Source organism: Aotus nancymaae, unplaced genomic scaffold (assembly GCF_030222135.1).
Source record: "Aotus nancymaae isolate 86718 unplaced genomic scaffold, 86718_ANA_hifiasm-v0.15.2.pri h1tg000040l, whole genome shotgun sequence".
Taxonomy (NCBI): Eukaryota; Metazoa; Chordata; class Mammalia; order Primates; family Aotidae; genus Aotus; species Aotus nancymaae.
This window is the reverse complement of record NW_026988454.1, coordinates 125854850-125874590: the sequence shown is the minus strand read 5'-3', so window position 1 is coordinate 125874590 and position 19741 is coordinate 125854850. Positions and strand designations below refer to the sequence as shown.

At 41.2% G+C, this 19741-nt stretch overlaps 1 protein-coding gene and 1 non-coding gene across 3 annotated transcripts in view; both read right to left on the bottom strand.

The window, feature by feature from the left end:
• STK38 (serine/threonine kinase 38) overlaps positions 1 to 19741 on the bottom strand; it is a 51485-nt gene that overhangs the window by 26458 nt on the left and 5286 nt on the right. The window contains exons 2-4 of one of the 2 annotated variants that reach the window (XM_064361116.1): positions 17824 to 17959; positions 2227 to 2278; positions 931 to 1053 (exon numbers count right to left, since the gene is read on the bottom strand). In XM_064361116.1, the coding sequence (XP_064217186.1) occupies positions 931 to 1053; positions 2227 to 2278; positions 17824 to 17954 (306 nt within the window). In that variant the 5' untranslated portion in view covers positions 17955 to 17959. The remainder of the gene's footprint in view (positions 1 to 930; positions 1054 to 2226; positions 2279 to 17823; positions 17960 to 19741) is intronic. The other variant, XM_012461567.3, reaches the window with a different exon arrangement.
• On the bottom strand, positions 19102 to 19242 carry LOC135268443 (U4 spliceosomal RNA). Its single transcript, XR_010336771.1, has one exon. It is a non-coding gene; the product is annotated as a U4 spliceosomal RNA (small nuclear RNA).

Here is a 19741-nt window from a genome sequence, read left to right as displayed (position 1 = left end):
CCCTGTCTCTACTAAAAATACAAAAATTAGCCGGGTATGTTGGCACATGCCTATAGTCCCAGCTACTCTGGAGGCTGAGGCAGGAGAATCACTCGAACCCAGGAGGCAGAGGTTGCAGTAAGCCTAGAAGAAGCCATTGCACTCCAGCTTGGGTGACAGAGTGAGACTCCGTCTCAAAAAATAAACAAATAAATAATATACTGCTCCTTCTACACTTGCAACTATTGCATCAGTAGATTATCCACTTTGAGCATTTTTCATTAATGGGAATGACCGTGCATGGGCTCTTTCAAACTCTCCCCAACAGATTGCTCTTGTGCCCAACAAGAATTGTGGAGACAAAGTCACAAATGCTTTCAACTCTCTACCACTACCTGTGTAACTCCTTTCAGTAAATTCTACCTCCTAGCGTCATCTTTTTAGAGCTGTATCAAACTTGTGGGGAGAAATAAAGGGTGGAGAGACACTGTTAGTTTCCTTCTGGAGAGGTGGTGCCGTACTGGGAAAAGCTAGAGCTTTGAATTCAGGAAATTGGGCCCAACTGTGGGTCCGACTGCTCAATAGCTGTGTGATACTAGGATATTATATATATCATTGGAGTCCTAATTTCATCACCTATAAAATGGGTTACTGTCCTGATTATGGGAAAAAAGCAGCAAGTAAATAATAAATGTTGATTTCCTTCTACCTTTCAACTCTCCCTCTAAACACCGACACCGTCTCTGGCAAAATAGAGAACAGAGATCTGGGACCATGGAGAGAAGAAAAAGAGAAAGCAAACAGACAAAGCAATTAAGATGTGGGGCTGGCATGCCTGACCCATCTAATTCCATGTATTTCAGTTATATCAACAATCATGAGTTCATGGTATGTTAGAAACTTTGAAGTTTTGCAATATTTTTGTACTTGGTAGGTAGCTGTGGTTTTTACCTCACCAAATGCTCCTCTGCCTATTACTTTTAAGGACTCAAAATCTTCCAATCCAAGTCTTGTTCTCTTCAAACGAAGAAACTCTGTTTCCTTCCGAGCATGTGCTGATCTTCTGAGTCGTTTCTAATATTTAAATAAGGAAGAAAGGAGAGGGGAAGAAGGTGAAATTCTAAAACTCTGTAACAAGTCATGTCTGTGACTTAACCAGCTGGAAACAGGACTACAGTGGACTAGGGATAATCTTTTCGCACATGAAAGCACCCCAGAAGGATCCTTAAGAGGTCACTTCTCCCTTTCCTGGCCTTTACACGGAACATCCAAGTCACACTCAACAGATGGGTGCCTCCTCTGGGAACTCTGACTAATCTACTTCAACAATCTACTATCCTAACATTTTTAGTGAAGGGATAAATAACCAACAAGATTTTCCTTTAACTTGTTTAATATATATGAAAAATGTGCTCTCTTTCCCTCCAGGTTTTTTTTACACATTGTATGCTCTAACTTTCTGTTATTTCTACAAGTATTGGGTATTTTTTACCACTGTCCTGGGTTCTGCAAGCCAATCCTATTTTTGAAGGAATTTCCACTGCCATTTCAGTTCCTTGTGCAGTCCCTTGTTAACTATATTTTCTCCTACCATATCTGTGGGCGCTGGGTGGAAGGGCTGATTGAGATGGATATTTTGCCTTAATAAAGATTTCAGTTGTCTGTGATCAGTGGTAAATTAAAAGACAAAAAAAATAAAATAATAAAATAAAAAAATAAAGATTTCAGGAACATCACACACTGGGGACTGTCAGGGGGTGGGGGGAGAGCATTAGGATAAATACCTCATGCATGCGGAGCTTAAAACCTAGATGATGGGTTGATAGATGCAGCAAACTACTACAGCACATATATTGCTATGCAACAAACCTGCACATTCAACATATGTATCCCAGAACTTAAAGTTAAATAAATATTTCAGAAATTTGCCCTATTCCTACTGAGACTTCTCAGTGATTTCAGTAAAAATGCTGTTACTTGCTCTTTAAATTTTAATTTGATCATCCCTTTCTCTTGGAATTCTAAATCTAGTTTACTGTAACTGCACCTAGAGAATCCTTCCTCTCCTAGGTACTTAATAATTAATTTGTCCCTCTGCATGAACACCAAAATCCAGAAGCACACTAACCCCTCAAGTTCTGTTACTGAGCCAAAACCCTTCTCATAGGTACCAAGGCTAACAACTCACTGGACAAAATACAACCTGCCATGCTGGGTTTTCAGGAAGACACTGCCAATATTAATTACCTCCTCATCTTTTAGGCCTTCTTCTTCCATCACCTTTTCTAACTTCTTTTGTCTAAAACAAAAACAAAAGACATATGAAATCACATCTGAATGATAACTTTCTGAAAATTTTATAACAATGCTGTCACTGCATTTAAAAAATGACAAAAACAGATAAATCTCAAAACGTCCCATTAAAACAAAAAAAAATTACAGTTACCAAGACAAGTAAAAAGATTTCCACCCTTTGTTAGGTCTATTTTTTGGGGGGGGAGTGGGAGACAGACTCTTGTTCTGTTACCCAGGCTGGAATGCAGTGGCTGGCACAATCTCAGCGCACTGAAATCTCTACCTCACAGACTCAAGCAATCCCACCTCAGCCTCCCAAGTAGCTGGGACTACAGGTGCATTGCCACCACGCCTGGCTAATTTTCAAATTTTTTGTAGAAATGAGGTCTCACTGTATTGCCCAGGCTGGTCTCAAACACGAGCCTGACCTTCCCAAGTGCTGGAATTACAGGTGTGAGCCACCATGTCCCGCCCTTAGGTCTACATTTTTTAAAAAACTGTCTAAGATGTTAATGCAACAAAGAATCTTGTTTCAAAAAATGTTCTCTCTAGGTTTTGAGGGCTGTTTTTTTAATTTTTTTTTTTTTCAGTTATTTTCTCCTTACCAAAACACAAAACAGCTGGTATTTGATAACCTCCTATCATGGTGTTTCTTTCCCTCTCTCTGACTGAAGTCTACTTCCTTTATTTTTGCATCTTCCTCCTCCTCCCTGCCATGAGCAAAGGGTAACAAACAAAGGTAAAAGCAGAATTTGGAAATTTTAGGGGAAAAAGTGATCAAAAAAGGTGACTGGCACCACTATCATCAAAATTTCATACATCAGGCTGGGTGCGATGGCTCACACCTCTGATCCCGGCACTTTGGGAGGCTGGGACAGGTGGATCACTTGAGGTCAGGAGTCCAAGACCAGCCTGGTCAATATGGTGAAACCCAGTCTCTACTCAAAATACAAAAATTAGGCTGGGCATGGTGGCTCACGCCTGTAACCCCAGCACTTTTGGAGGCCAAGGTGGGTGGGTCACTTGAGGTCAGGAGTTTGAGACCAGACTGGCCAACATGGTGAAACCCCATTTCTGCTAAAAATGCAAAAGTTAGCTGGGCACAGTGGTGTGCCCCTGTATTCCCAGCCACTTGGGAGCCTGAGGCAGAAGAATTGCTTGAACCCAGGAGGTAGAGGCTGCAGTGAGCAGAGATCGCTCTACTGCACTCCAGCCTGGGCAACAGAGCAAGACCCTGTCTCAAAAAAAAAAAAAAAATTAGCTGGGCATAGTGGCGGATGTCTGTAATCCCAGCTACTCGGGAGGCTAAGGCACAAGAATCACTTAAACCTGGGAGGCTGAGGTTGCAGTGAGGCAATCACACCACTGCACCACAGCTTGGGTGTTGGAATGAAACTAAAAAACCTTCAGACATCAAACTCTTGGAGTACTGAACTTTAGAAAGTGAATGCAATAATGTTTTCACGCTATAGTCTCATAAAACTAAAAGAAGGAAGTAAAACTTCCTTACAACCAATTCCACAGAACCTTCATTTATTCAGCACAATAAATGAAAGCACATGGGCCAGAATCTCTCCTCCACTACTCATCAGCATTCTAGATAAACAGATACAAACAGAGCAAAGAAGGATAAGAGTGTACAGTATGCTGCAGAAATAGCATGTAGTCCATTGTAGCTGATACAGCACTTCAAATGCCACACCAAGCAGGTTGGATCTCATTCTGTAGACAAGTGAGTGCTAAAAGAGGCTTGTGTGCAAAGGAGTGATATGATAAGATTTCTATTTTAGAATGGTAGCCAGCAGTAATGAGGATCTGATGGACTGGCAGAGAAAGCAACTGAGAAAGATCAGAGGCCAGTGAAGAGTTACTGTAATGATTCAGATGTGCAGTAAAGATCTAGAGTCAGCTGTAATCCTAGCACTTTGGGAGGCCCAGGTGGGCGGATCACGAGGTCAAGAGATCAAGATCATCCTGGCCAACATGGTGAAACCCCGTCTCTACTAAAAATACAAAAAATAGCCGGGCATGGTGGCACATGCCTGTGGTCCCGGCTACTAGGGAGGCTAAGGCAGAAGAATTGCTTGAACCCAGGAGGCGGAGGTTGCAGTGAGTCGAGATTGCACTATTGTACTCCAGCCTGGCAATAGAGCAAGACTCCGTCTCAAAAAAAAAAAAAAAAAAAAAATCTAGAGCCAGGGCAGAAAACTAGAATGAAGTGAATAGAGATATTGCAAAAATGACCAACTGACAATATGAGTCAAGGGAAAAGTCTTAGAATTTTCTGTCTAGAGGGATGTGATGCCACTAACCAAGACGGGAAACAGAGAGAGGAACTCGAACAGTTCTCCTAGTTCCCAGAATATTTTGGGATACATGTGCATCTGTGTATGTTAGTTGAAGCAGAGCAGAGTAAGAAAAATCAGAGCATAATATGCTAAGCAAAAGCTCTAAGAACACAACTGTAGTCAGCTCTTTTTACGCCCTGAGTACTTAACACCATCATACCTCTTCACTATATGTTTTTGAATGACTACATCAGAATGGGCTACAAGTCCAATGCGCTATTCACTGTGTCACAAAACTGGCTCCTTCTCATTATATTTTAAATCTAAAAACAAACTGAGAGGTTTTCCACAGCTATACTGAAGTGTAATTAAATTGGTTGCAGCTTTACACCTACCTGAGAGTAAAGTTAACTCCTTGAACACAATTAGGTTATTTCATTAGAGAAAGTATCCAGAAAAAAGCCTATCCATGATAATGATTTATTAGGACCAGGTCCACAAAGACCGTGAGGACATCAAAAATACCAAGGACAGCCTGAACTGTTACTTAAAAATGACATCCTCTGTGAGATGATATCAAAGGAATTACTGTGAACTTGGTTAGATTTATGGTGGCATGTGCATTATGCAAGAAAAAGGCCATATTTTTGGAGATGCATACTTGAGTATGTAGGACTGAAATGACAGATGTTTCTAATTTACTTTAAAACATAATAGCAAGAAAAAACAAAATGGGATAGATGAAGCATATGTACCAAAGCCCTAAAATTATTGAATCTGAGGGATGAATATATTGAAACAGGGTCACTATATTATTCTACCTATGTGTATGTTTAAAACTCTTCATAATGAAAAAGAATAGCAGAACTCTCCACACAGGCCTGTTCTCTGGTAGCACTGTCAGGTTAACTAACACTCTAGCCTTTGGTAGAGCCACTCTTCCCTTCAATTCCAATGTTCCAAACCAGAACCCTAGGAGAGAGACCAGGCCATTTTCACAGTTAGAGGTCATAGACAGCCTCACCCCAGTGATACCTTGAGTGTTCCATTTATTTGCGTGTGTGTTCATTTCCTATATGAGAGAGTGGTTAAGTCCTTCTGAAGGCAGAGACTACATTTGAATCCCTCAACTGCACTAAGAATAGTGTTTTGTACACAATTACTTTCTTTTTTTTTTTGAGACAGTTTCGCTCTTGTTATCCAGGTTGGAGTGCAATGGCGCGATCTCGGCTCACTGCAACCTCCACCTCCTGGGTTCAGGCAATTCTCCTGCCTCAGCCTCCTGAGTAGCTGGGATTACAGGCACGCGCCACCATGCCCAGCTAATTTTTTGTATTTTTAGTAGAGACGGGGTTTCACCATGTTGACCAGGATGGTCTCGATCTCTTGACCTCGTGATCCACCCTCCTCGGCCTCCCAAAGTGCTGGGATAACAGGCGTCAGCCACCACGCCCGGCCCTCACAATTACTTTCTAAATGTATGTTGCTAAATTTTAAAAAGTCAGAATGTGTAGCAATGTGCAGACGCATTCATGATTATTGCTTACAATTCGCCCCCTTTTCTAATCTAATTTAGGGTGCCCTCTTAGCACAGTCTGATTCGAAGGTAGCAGGGTTGGGAGAATAGGGCTATTTCACCCTAATTAAAAATAGAGAGTATTTTTAATTTATTTTGGTGAGACACTGAAAACCAGGAAAAACAGCATATGTAACAGAAATAGGGCCAGACATGGTAGCCCATACCTGTAATCCCAGCACTTTGAGAGGCTGAGGCAGGCAGACTGCCTCAGGCTAGCAGATTGCCTGAGGCCAGGAGTTGGAGACCAGCCTGGCCAACATGGTGAAACCCCATCTCTACTAAAAATACAAAAATTAGCCAGGCATGGTGGGGGGCACCTGTAGTCCCAGCCACTCAGGAGGCTGAGACAGGAAAATTGCTTGAACCCAGGAGTCAGAGGTTGCAGTGAGCCGAGATCGTGCCATGCACTACAGCCTGGGTGACAGAGCAAGACCGTCTAAAATAAATTTTTTTAAAGAAATTGTGATTATATCTCCATGATTAAAATTCAAAAAGTATCTAAGAAATACACTTTAAAAATTTTGTTTTCTTTTTTTAAGAAATGGGGTGTCACTATGTTGCCCAGGCTGGAGTGCAGTGGCTATTCACAGGCCTGACCCCACTACTGATCAACACGGAAGTTTTGACCTGCTCCATTTCCAACGTGGGCCGGTTCACCCCTCCTTAGGTAACCTGGTGGTCCCCGGCTCCTAGGTCACCATAATGATGCATAACTTAGTGCAGACACCCAATCGGCATAGCTTATTACAGCCCAGAACGCCTGGGCTCAAGCAATCCTCCCACCTCAGCCTCCTGAATAGCTGGGACTACACAGGCACTTGCCACCATGCCTGGCTTTTTTTTCTTTTGAGACAAGAGTCTTGCTTTCTCACCCAGGATGGAATGCAATAGCACAATCTCAGCTCACTGCAACCTTCATCTCCTGGGTGTAAGGTTTAAATGCAGCAAGCAAGGTTCGAATGAGGCAACTGAGGCCAGTTATTGAAATAAATTTAATCGGCTCCTGGCAAGGTTCTGCGGTCCGACAGGAGGAGCCATAGAAGTCGCGCCTGACTCCTCTCAGACGTGGGGTTTTATAGGGAGTGGAGGCGTTTTGATTGATTGTGAGGAAGTAGGTCGTGGACGGGGCCAGCTGCTATTGGCAGGTTTTGGAGGGGCTTCTTTTAAATTTTGGCGGGGTTTTTCAATGGTCGGCTACGTGCTGAGTGCAGAGGCTAGTGTTGAGTGCAGATTTGCGTGCTGAGTGCAGAAGTGGGCATGGAGTGGTGACGTGGTTTCTAGGTGGCGAGGTGGGGTGGGCATGTCCGAGCTCCCGGCGAAGCAACCGGCCTTACACTGGGTTCAAGTAATTCTCCTGCCTCAGCCTCCTGAGTAGCTCAGATTACAGGAGCCCGCCACCACACCCAGCTAATTTTTGTATTTTTAGTAGAGATGGGGTTTTGCCATGTTGGCCAGTGTGGTCTCGAACTCCTGACCTCAACTGATCCACCTGCCTCGGCCTCCCAAAGTACAGGGATTATAAGCATGTGCCACTGCACCCAATGTTTTCTTTTTTGTTTTTTTTTGTTTGAGACAAGAGTCTGGCTCTGTCATTCAGGCTGGAGTGGAGTGTGCAGGGCATGATCTCGGCTCACTGCAACCTTCAGGTGATTCTTGTGCCTCAACCTCCCAAGTAGCTGGGATTATAGGCATGTACCACCACTTCTGGCTAATTTGTATATTTTTAGTAGGGACAGGGTTTCACCATGTTACACAGGCTGGTCTCGAACCCCTGACCTCAAGTGATCTGCCTACCTCAGCCTCCCAATGTGCTATGATTATAGGTGTGAGCCACTGCAACCAGCCAGAAATACCCTAAAATCAACACTACACAGTTTCTTTAAGATCTCAACAAATTACTTCAATTCTACACTCTGGTTTGACTGATACCTGGTCAGTGAAGACCATTTGGAGGTCTGAACTTGCTCATTCTTGGGGCCTAAATAAAACTGACACTGAATCACTAATAATAATCACATATCTCTACTCAGTATTAGGTAAGACCAAATGGGGAACTTCTACAGTTAAGAAAACATAGATGAGAAAATCTAAGAGGAGTTGCAGAACACAGAGATTCTCAGTAAAATGTATGAAAGTATTTATTTGACTTGAGGCAAAAAAAAGCTTGCCTTTATTATCTATTAAATTAGTTGTTTATGGTTTTAATTAATCCACCTAAATAGTATTCATGAAGAAAAGAAACAACTGAAAATATTTTGTACAAGGAAATGCCTGTTTCCTCAGATTTGATTTCAAACTGCTATGAATTACCTAAACCAATATTTTTTAATGAATAAGTAGACAACTGTCAATACCTACTAGGTACCTAGGATCATATACAGAAAGAATACAAGGAGAGCTGCTGCTCCTAGAGAAGTTTACAACCAAGGCTGCCACTGAAGACAAAACACAGACTGAAGGAATAGAGCAGATGCACTTGCCCTATTGAGCACCTGTGATTGAACAGTGGTATTAATAGGAGACCATTAGGTGGCATTCTGCAGCACTGTGTGATGGACACTAGATTCAGGGGGTTTAATTATTATTATTATTTTTTTTTTTTTTGAGACACAGTCTCGCTCTATCGCTAGGCACCAGGCTGGAGTATAGTGGTATGATCTTGGCTCACTGCAACCTCCACCTCCCGGATTTGAGCAGTTCTCCTGCCTCAGCCTCCCAAGTAGCTAGGACTACAGGCATGCACCACCATGCCCAGCTAATTTTTTTATTTTAGTAGAGAAGGGGTTTCACTATGTTGGCCAAGATGGTCTCAATCACTTGACCTTGTGATCTGCCCTCCTCGGCCTCCCAAAGTGCTGGGATTACAGGCATGAGCCACCACGCCCGTCCTAATTATTTTTAAACCAATCTGTAGGGCTGGGTACGGTGGCTCACGCCTGTAATTCCAGCACTTTGGGAGGCCAAGTGGCCTCCCAGACCAGACTGGCCAACATGGTGAAACCCCCGTCTCTACTAAAAAATACAAAAATTAGTTGGGCATGGTGGCTCATGCCTGTAATCCCAGCTACTTGGGAGGCTGAGGTAGGAGAATTGCTTGAACCAGGACCTGGGAGGCGGAGGTTGCAGTGAGCCGAGATCGCGCCACTGCACTCCAGCCTGAGCTACAGAGCAAGACTCCATCCCCAAAAAAAAAATCTGTAGAAGCTGCTATAGTGTTTCTAGGAAACTGCTTAAAGTTCTCATATTTTATGTTTATACAGGAAACAATTCCCAGATGAATTTTATTCTTTCTTCTGTCTCTGGGCTTCGGACACATATCCCCCTGCAGTTAAGTCCTTTTTTTCAACTATAACCTAGTGTATGTTGGAACAGGGCAAAAGTTGCCTAACAATGCTACGAATAACAGATATTTAAAGGCACCTAGACAAGGCACAAAAGAAAAAAAATAAAAATTTGAACCCTTATCACATATTATCTCTTTATTATCAATTGTTTCCTATCATTAAAACTGTTTACTTATCAAGGTCCTGCAATGTGACCCTCCAGAACATCAAAAAGCTTGAAAACTCAGGCCAGGTAATGGTGGCTCATGCCTGTAATTCCAACACTCTAGGAGTCTGAGGCTGGCTTGAGCCAAGGAGTTGAGGCTGCAGTGAGCCATGATTGCATCACTGCACTCCAGCCTGGGTGACACAGTGAAAACTTGTCCATTAAAAACAAGCAAACATAATCTGTCATAAGATTAGAAAAAAAAAAGAAAAAAAGAAAAAAAAGAGAAAAAAAGAAAACATAAGATTAGAAAAAAATAAAAAAAAAGAAAACAAACAAAAAAACCTTGTTTCTCACTTCTGAGGTAACTCCTGTCAATCAATTTTTAAAAATTTTTTTAGGAAGAATAAAACCTGTAAATCTTATTGAACTGTATCAGTAAATCCAAAACCAACTAGCAGCTCATACGAAAAAAGAGTGTACTGGCTGGGCACGGTGGCTCATACCTGCAATCACAGCACTTTGGGAGGCTGAGGCGGGCAGATCACTTCAGGTCAGGAACTCAAGACCAGCCTGGCCAACATGGCGAAACCGCATCTCCACTAAAACTACAAAAATTAGGCCAAGCATGGTGGCTCATGCTTGTAATCCCAGCACTTGGGAGGCCAAGGCGGGTCAATCAGCTGAGATCAGGAGTTCACGACCAGCCTGGCCTACATGGTGAAACCCCGTCTCTACTAAAAATACAAAAATTAGCCGGGCATGGTGGCGCTATCTGTAATCCCAGCTACCAGGGAGGCTGAGACAGGAGAATAACTTGAACCCAGGAGGCAGAGATTGCAGTGAGCCGAGATCATGCCATCGAACTCTAGCCTAGGCAAAAGAGCGAAACTCCATCTCAGAAACAAAAACAAAATGAAATAAAAATACAAAATGAAAATACAAAAATTAGCTGGGTGTGGTGGCGTGAAGTTCAAGACCAGCCTGACCAACATGGAGAAACCCTGTCTACTAAAAATACAAAGTTAGCCAGGTGTGATGGTGCATGCCTGTAATCCCAGCTACCAGGAAGGCTGAAGCGCAGGAGAATCGCTTGAACCCAAGAGACTACAGTGAGCCAAGATCATGCCACTGCCCTCCAGCCTGGGTGACACAGTGACAATCTCTCTCCAAAAAAAAAAGAGGGTACTAAACAAAAAAAGATCTATAAGGATATATTAATTCTCTGAAAGGATCTACAAGGATATATTAATTCTCCGAAAGGCTCAAAGTATCTACTAGTGCATTGTTGTTTTTCTTTTTCTTTTTTTTTGAGACAGAGTTTCACTCTTGTTGCCCAGGTTGGAGTGCGATGACTCGAGATCTTGGCTCACTGCAACCCCCACCTCCTGGGTTCAAGTGATTCTCCTGCCTCAGACTCCTGAGTAGCTGGGATTACAGGCATGCGCTACCACACCTGGCTAATTTTGTATTTTTAGTAGACAGGGTTTCTCCATGTTGGTCAGGCTGGTCTTGAACTTCCAACCTCAGGTGATCCACCCGCCTTGGCCTCACAAAGTGCTGGGATTACAGGCGTGAGCCACAGTGCTCGGCCCTATTGTTGTTTTTTTAAAGACACGGGGTCTTGCTCAGTTGGCCAAGCTGGAAGTGCAGTGGCACAATCATAGCTCACTGCAGCCTCAAACTCCTGAGGTCAAGAGATCCTCCCACCTCAGCCATCTGAGTAGCTAGAACTACAGTTGCACACCACCACACCTGGCTTACTGTTTTCTAATGAAAATAATGGCAATTTGATAAACAATCAAAAACAAACATTCTAACCCTCTTAAATATCTAACATTCTCTTCTCACTGTCTTTTGATTAATTTGGTCTTTCAAAAAAAGCAAAACCACCAATGCTGTATTTTTTAAATTTTATTTATTTTTATATAACCCTTTCTGCTTCTGGAACCACTGAAGCTTTCAGAAGATTTTTCTATCTGAAGAATCCAGAGAATGCAAAGCACAGCTGTCTGCCCATTTTGGGGTACAATCTTAGTGTTAATCACAATGTATCATTTATCAATAATGTAAACAAAACCATACATCATCTTGTTCCTGCAGAATGTGATACCTGTCAATAATAAACCATAGCTAGGACAGAGCCAGTAGAATAAAACCCAGAGGACTATTACTAAACAAGTGGCTAAATCAAAACTCATAACCATTTGCTTTATAATTACAACCCCAGTAGCTATGATTTCAAGAAGTGGTTGTATTTGAAATAACTATCTCCACAGATTTCACCTGCCTAAAGATATCCTGTACAGATTTATGTTTGAATTCCCCATGATCCTAACACAGGACACTGTGCAGGCACTTGTTTGCTCCAGTAAACAGCAGCTGGCCACCACCCAGCATAAAATATCTGACTATTCCAAATACAGAACTGCATATTTAAGGTCAAATTATATATCCCAGCAAATTGTCATTTACACCCTCATGAAGAACAGAGTTGCAAAGATCCTTATCAAAATATTAGCACATCAAACCCAGCAACATAAAGGAGATAATACAATGTTACCAAAGTTAGTCTAACATTCAAAAATCAGTCCATGTAACTCATCATATTAAAAGAGTAAAGGAGAAAAACAGTATGACCATTTCAAAGATGCAGAAAAAGCATTTGAAAAAAAATTCAACACCCACAAAAAACAAAAATCAAAACAAAACTAAACAAATGACAAAAATAAAAAAAAATAATAAAAAAAAAAAAAATTCAACACCTACTCATGATAAAAATTCTCAGCTTCTCAGCCAAATTGGAACATAGGCTGAGGGCAGTGGCTCACACTTGTAATCCCAAAAGTTTGGGAAGCTGAAGCAGGAGGACTGCCTGAGGCCAGAAGTTCAAGATTAGCCTCGTCAACATAGTGATATCCTGTCTCTACAAAAAGGTAAAAAAAAATTAGCCAGGTGTGGTGACACACCCCTGTAGTCCCAGCTACTCGGAAGGCTGAGGTGGAAGAATCACCCACACCCAGGAGGTCAAGGCTGCAGTGAGCAGTGATTGTGCCACTGCACTCCAACATGGGTGAAAGCAAGTCCCTATCTCTAAAACAAACAAACAACAACAAAAAATTTTGTAACCCAAATTAGAACATAAGAAAACTTCCTCAACCTATAAAGGGCATCTTTGGTAAAACAGTGAGCACGTTAAGTCTTAAATCAAGAAGAAAACAAAGATATCCACTCCCACTACCTCAACATTTTACTGGAATTCCCAACTAGTGCACTAAGACAAGGAAAAAAAAGGTGAATAGATTGAAAAGAAGGAAGTAAAACTGTCTCGATCTGAATATCTCATGATTGTTTACATAGAAAATCCTAAATATGCAAAAAAAAAAAAACCCAAAAAACCTAGAATAATTAGAAAGTAACAGAATACAAGATCAATATACAAAATTCAATTATATGTCTATATACTAGCAGCAAACAACTGGACAGTGGAATTCTAAATAGCATCCGGAAAACCCCCAAATACTAGAAATAGATTAACCAGACATGTAAGACCTCCACACTAAAAATTACAAAAACACTGTTGAGAAAAATTAAAGAAGACCTTAAAAATGAAGATATGGGCCGGGCATGGCAGCTCAGGCCTGTAATCCCAGCACTTTGGGAGGCCGTCAAGACGGGTGGATCACCTGAGGTCAGGAATTCAAGACCAACCTGGCCAACATGAGGAAACTCTGTCTGTATTAAAAATAACAAAAAATAGCCAGGCATGGTGGCAGGTGCCTGTAGTCCCAGCTACTCAGGAGGCTGAGGCAGGAGAATCACTTGAACCCAAGAGGCGGAGGTTTCAGTAAGCCGAAATCACACCATTGCACTTCAGCCTGGGCAGTAAGAGTGAAACTGTCTCAAAAAAAAAAAAAAAAAAAACAGAGATATGCAATGTACATGCAACAGAAGATTCAATACTGTTAAGATGTCGATTCTCCACAAATTGATCTACAGTCAATATAATTCCAATCATAATTTCATTGGGCTTTTCGGTAGAAATTAATAAGCTGACTCTAACATTTATATGAAAATGTGAAGAACACAGAATATTCAAAGCAATCTTAAAATGACCAAAGCTGGAGGACTTACATATTACCTGACTTCAAAACTTACTACAAAGCTACAGTAATCAAAACAGGGTGATATTGGCAAAGGAGAGACAAGGAGATCAATGGGACAGATACGGAAAGCCCAGAAATGAATTCACACCTGTATGTCACCTGATTTTGAAGAAAAGTGCCAAAGCAATCTCATGGGGGAAAATCTTTTCAAGAAATGTTGCTAAAATAACTGAATATCCAAAAGGATAAAAATCAATCTCAACCCCCTACCTCATATCACACATACCTATTAATTGAATATGAATCATAGAACTAAATGTAAAAACTAAATCTAAAAAACTTCCAAAATGAGCCGGGCGCGGTGACTCATGCCCGTAATCCCAACACTTCGGGAGGCTGAGGTGGGTAGATCACAAGGTCAGGAGACTGAGACCATTCTGGCCAACAAGATGAAATCCCATCTCTACTAAAATACAAAAAATTAGCCAGGTGTAGTGGCCTGCACCTATAGTCCCAGCTACCCGGGAGGCTGAGGCAGGGGAATTGCTTGAATCCAGGAGGTGGAGGTTGCAGTGAGCTAAGATCACGCCACTGCACTCCAGCCTGGTTACAGAGCAAAACTGTTGTCTCAAAAGAAAACAAAAAAATTTCCAAAATGGAACATAAGAGAAAATCCTTAAGAACTGGGGGGTAAAGGTTTCTGGCCAGGTGCAGTAGCTAACCCGTGGTAACCCGAGCATTTTGGGAGGCTGATGCTGGAGGATCATTTGAGGCCAGGAGTTTGAGACCAGCCTAGTCAGCACAGCAAGACCTTGACTCTAAAAAAAATTAATTTTTAAAAGAAGAAAGGTTTTTTAGAAAGGTCACAGGATACAATAACCATTTTTTTTAAATGCCAAATTTTATTTTATCAAAATTTAAAACCTCTGCTTGTCTAAGGACTTTGTTTTTGATTTGTTTTTGAGATGGGGTTTCTTCATGTTGGCCAGGCTGGTCTCAAACTCCTGACCTCAGGTGATCCGCCCACCTCGGCCTCTCAAAGTGCTGGGATTACAGGCATGAGCCACCAGCGCCCAGCCTAAGGACTCTGTTAAGAAGATGAGCAGGAAAGCCACAGATTTGGAGAGACAATTTACGAAACATATATATGACAAAGACCTGATATGTAGGATAAACAAAGAACTTCTGCAACTCAATAATAAAGACAACTCAATGTTTTTCTTTCTTTTTTGTTTTTTTTTTGACATGGAGTCTTGCTGTGTCGCTCAGCCTGGAGTTGTGATCTTGACTCACTGCAACCTCCGCCTCCTGAGTTCAAGTGATTCTCCTGTGTCAGCCTCCCAAGCAGCTGGAATTACACGCATGCGCCGCCACACCCAGCTAATTTTTGTGTTTTTAATAGAGACAGATTTCACCACGTTGGCCAGGCTGGTCCCAGGATCCTGATTTCAGTTGATCTACCCGACTCAGCCTCCTAAAGTGCTGGGATTACAGGCTTAAGCCACCAGGCCCTGCCTCAATTTTTTTTAATGCTCAAAAAATCTGAGCAAGTATTTCACAAAGGCAGATACACAAATGGCCAAAAAGCACATAAAAATGTTCAACATCATAGTCATCAGGGAAATGCAAATTAAAAATCACAATGAGATATCACTAAACATCCACCAAAATTGCTAAAACACTGACAACGTAAATGTTAGCAAAAATGTAAAGTAACTGGAACTCTCATACATTATTTGTAATATTTTGGGGGAGGCCAAGGCAGGTGGATCATGAGATCAAGAGATCCGAGACCATCCTGTCCAAGATGGTGAAACCTCGTCTCTACTAAAACTACAAAAGTTAGCTGGGTGTGGTGGCACGCACCTGGAGTCCAGGCTACTCAGGAAGCTGAGGCAGGAGAATCGCTTGAACCTGGGAAACGGAGGTTGCAGTGAGCAGAGATCACACCACTGCACTCCAGCCTTGGTGACAGAGCAAGACTCGATCTCAAAGATAAAAAAAGAACTAAACATATATCTGTGTATATGATTCAGCAATTCCACTTCTAGATATTTACCTAAGAACTAAAAACAAATGTTCACAAGATTGGTACAAAAATGTCCATAGAAGTTTATTCAAAACAGCCAAAAACTGAAAGAACCCAGGTGTTTATCAATAAGAAAATGGATAAACAAACTAAGATATAGTCAGAAGACAGAAAAGTACTCAACAATAAAACCAAACAAATTATTGATGCTTTTAGCAACACAGAAGAACCTCAAAAACATTATGCTGGCCAGGTGTGGTGGCTCACACCTGTAATCCCAGCACTTTGGGAGGCTAAGGTGAGAGGATTGCTTGAACTCAGGAGTTCAAGACCAGCCCGGGCAACAAAGTGAGACCCTGTCTCTACAAAAAATTTTTTAAAAATTAGCCAAGTGTAGTGGCATGCACCTATAGTTCCAGCTACTTGGGAGGCTGAGGCAGGAGGATCACCTGAGCGTGGGAGGTGGAGGCTACAGTGAGCTATGATCATGCCACTGCATACCAGCCTGGGCAACAAAGCAACACCCTGTCTAAACAACAAAAAAAATTATGCTAAATGGAAGACGCCTTGCTCAAATGAGTACATACTATATGTTTCCATTTAATTGTTCCATTGCACGAAACAGGCAAGACTAATCTATAGTAGAAACAAAATCACAACAGTGGTTGTCTAAGGTCAACAAAACTTTCTGGGAGAGGTAATGTTCTCTGTTTTGATAAAGGTTTAAGCTATACAAGTGTATGCATTTGTCAAAACTCATAAACTAGTACCCTTCAACTTGTGCATTTCATTGTGTATAAATTTTACACCCTTCCCCCAAAAATATAAATACTGAACTCTAGTTAATGTTATACAAGCAGAAATATTCAGAAGTATACTGACGTCTACAACATAATTTGAAGTGAGGCAGAAAATTAAGATGGATTAATGAACAGATACAAGAATGGATAGATGAATATGTGGTTAAACAAATACAATAACCATTATAGACTCTAGATGATATATATGTGTATATTCACTGTATAATTATTACGAGTTTTTTGTATTTCTGAATACTTTCATAGTAAAATATTGAAAAAAAATTTTTTTTTAATTATGAGTTATGGCCGGGCACGGTGGCTCATGCCTATAATCCCAGCACTTTGGGATTCTACTCAAGTAGAATACCTGAGGTCAGGAGTTCAAAACCAGCCTGGCCAACACGGTGAAACCCCATCTCTACTAAAAATACAAAAATTAGCCAGGTGTGGTGGTTCACGCCTACAGTCCCATTTATTTGGGACGCTGAGGAAAGAGAATCGCTTGAACCCAGGAGGCAGAGCTTGCAGTGAGCCAAGATCATGCCACTGCACTCTAGCCTGGGCAACAGAGTGAGATTCAGTCTCAAAAAAATAATAATAAATAAACTTTGAGTTACTATGTGGCTAGTATACACCAGATCAGTAATAACAATAGCTGATACTACCACCATTAACTAAGTGACTACTATGTGTAAAACACTATGGTACATACTCACATTATGATAAATCTATCCCCAATGCAATCCTGCAAGGCAAGCAGTATTATCCCCATTTTCCTGATGAGGGAACCAATTCACAGAAAGACTAAGGAAATTGTTAGAGCTTCATACATCTATTCTATTCAATGAAACTGGCAGGACTCTAAACCCAGGTCTGATTCCAAATCAGCTGCTCTTCCATTATACCACGCCGCCTTAACAATTAACACCAAGGATTGAGCCCAATTTTTTTTTATTTTTAAGATACAGAGTCTCACTGTTGCTCAGGCTGGCCTCAAACTCATGGGCTAATGCAATCCTCTCACTTTAGCCTCCCAAGCACCAACTTTTTCTTATATTTCAGTAGAAGTTTGTGTGACTTGTAGGCATAAGTAGGTTAACAGCAGGGACTTTGAAAATCCCTTTCACTGTCATTCCATTATGATAATCTATGACATGGCTGCTACTATTCTTGTCTCCTTTCAGCATTATAAGTGTTTTACAATACGAGAAATGCATGCCACAACCATGACACAATTTTTTAAAACAAAACTCTTTACCTCATTTCTCGTTCTTCATGTTGAGCGATAAGGTTGCTATAAAAATTCTCCAGTGTCACTTTGGTCATTGTCACCCTTTCCTTTGTGTGGTTACTCATGGATGAGCAAGGTGTTGAGCCTGTCATTGCCATGGCTGCTAGAAACAAAGAAAAGAAGAGGTATTAGTTTTGGAGTTAGAATCCACCCATTGTGCACTCTCCTACCCTACTGATAGGAATGTAAATTGGTACAAGTTTTCTGGAGGACAAACAGGTAATATGTAAGAAAAGCCAGACAAAGAGAGTATTTGGTAAAATAATAAATATAAATTACTGTCCCATGACTGAGAAATCCCATAAAACTTGAGAAATCGTCAAAAGGGCTTCTAAAGAGACATACACAGGATGTTCAGTACAGACAGGATGTTCATTATGCCATAATTTGTGTTATGGGAAGTTAGAGGCAATTCAGTAAGAAAATAAAGAGCTGTCACCGCATAGGAAATACTATGCAACAACCAGAAGCAACTCTACCTGTACCTATCAGTCACGCAAATATATCTTTAAAACATATTAGTGCAAAAGTACAGTATTGCATTTTTAAAGAGAGTAGGATCACAAAACCACATAGGTTAATCAAGAATATACAGTAAACCACACACCTGTAATCTCAGCTATCTTGGGAGGCCAAGACGGAGGACTGCTTGAGCCCCCAAATTTAAGACCAGCCTGGACAACCTAGTGACACTTTTTTATTTCTTTGTTTTTCAGGGATTGTTGTCTCTGAGTACGGATCCTCCCTGACTAGTGAGACTTAAAAAAAAATATATAGTACACATACAGTACAATTCTTTGCCATCTAGAATTCTACCTTGAAGAAGTCAAGGACCTATAAAAATTCATCACAATGGGGTTCAATGCAGCATTGTAATCACAATGGGAAATTAGAGATAACTTGAATATATACAATAGAACTAATTCAGTATGAAAAAAACCCTTCATGATTATGAAGCTGAAGCCTAAAGAAAAAAAAAAACACCCTTCAATAAAATAATGTGCAATTAAAATATGTCCGAACAGTTAATGTTAGAGGATATGTTTCCACTCTAAGTCAACAGAACAGATTACAAAGCAAAATGTATATCATGATCTAAATTATTTTTGTGTTTATGTGCACAGAATTATTAGAAATATATCATCAAAATGCTATTAGTGGCATACCTATAGGCAATGAGAATAGAAAATTTTATTTTTGCTTGTGCTTTTTCCATGGTTTTCTCTCTCTCTTTTTTTTATTCGGTCTCCGTAGAGACTCCCAAAAATTGCCAACACAGACTATATTTCAAGTCATCATGGCAGGGTATTGGGAAAAGTTTTCAATTAGCAATAATCACGCCTCGGATAAATCTCATTGGCTGCAATACTGCCACTGTGCAAAGCTGTTATCTCTCTCTCCCTTTTTTTTTTTTTTGAGATGGAGTCTTACTCTGTTGCCCAGGCTGGAGTACAGTGACACAATCTCAACTCACTGCAACCTCTACCTCCCAAGTTCAAGCGATTCTTGTGTCTCAGCCTCCCAAGTAGCTGGGATTATAGGCTCCTGCCACCACATCCAGTTAATTTTTTTGGGGGGGGGTTTCACCACACTGGCCAGGCTGGTCTCAAATTCTTGACCTCAAGTGCTCCACCCGCCTCAGCCTCCCCAAGTGCTGGGATTGAAGGCATGAGCCACAGCACCCAGGCAATCTTTTTCTATATTTTCTGCCATGAACATATACTGTTACCAACAACTTTTTTTTTTTTTTTGAGACAGTCTTGATCTATCACCCAGGCTGGAGTGCAGTGGCATGATCCTGGCTCACTGCAACCTCCACCTCCCGGGTTCAAGCGATTCTCCTGCCTCAGCCTCCTGAGCAGCTGGGATTACAGGTGTGTGCCAC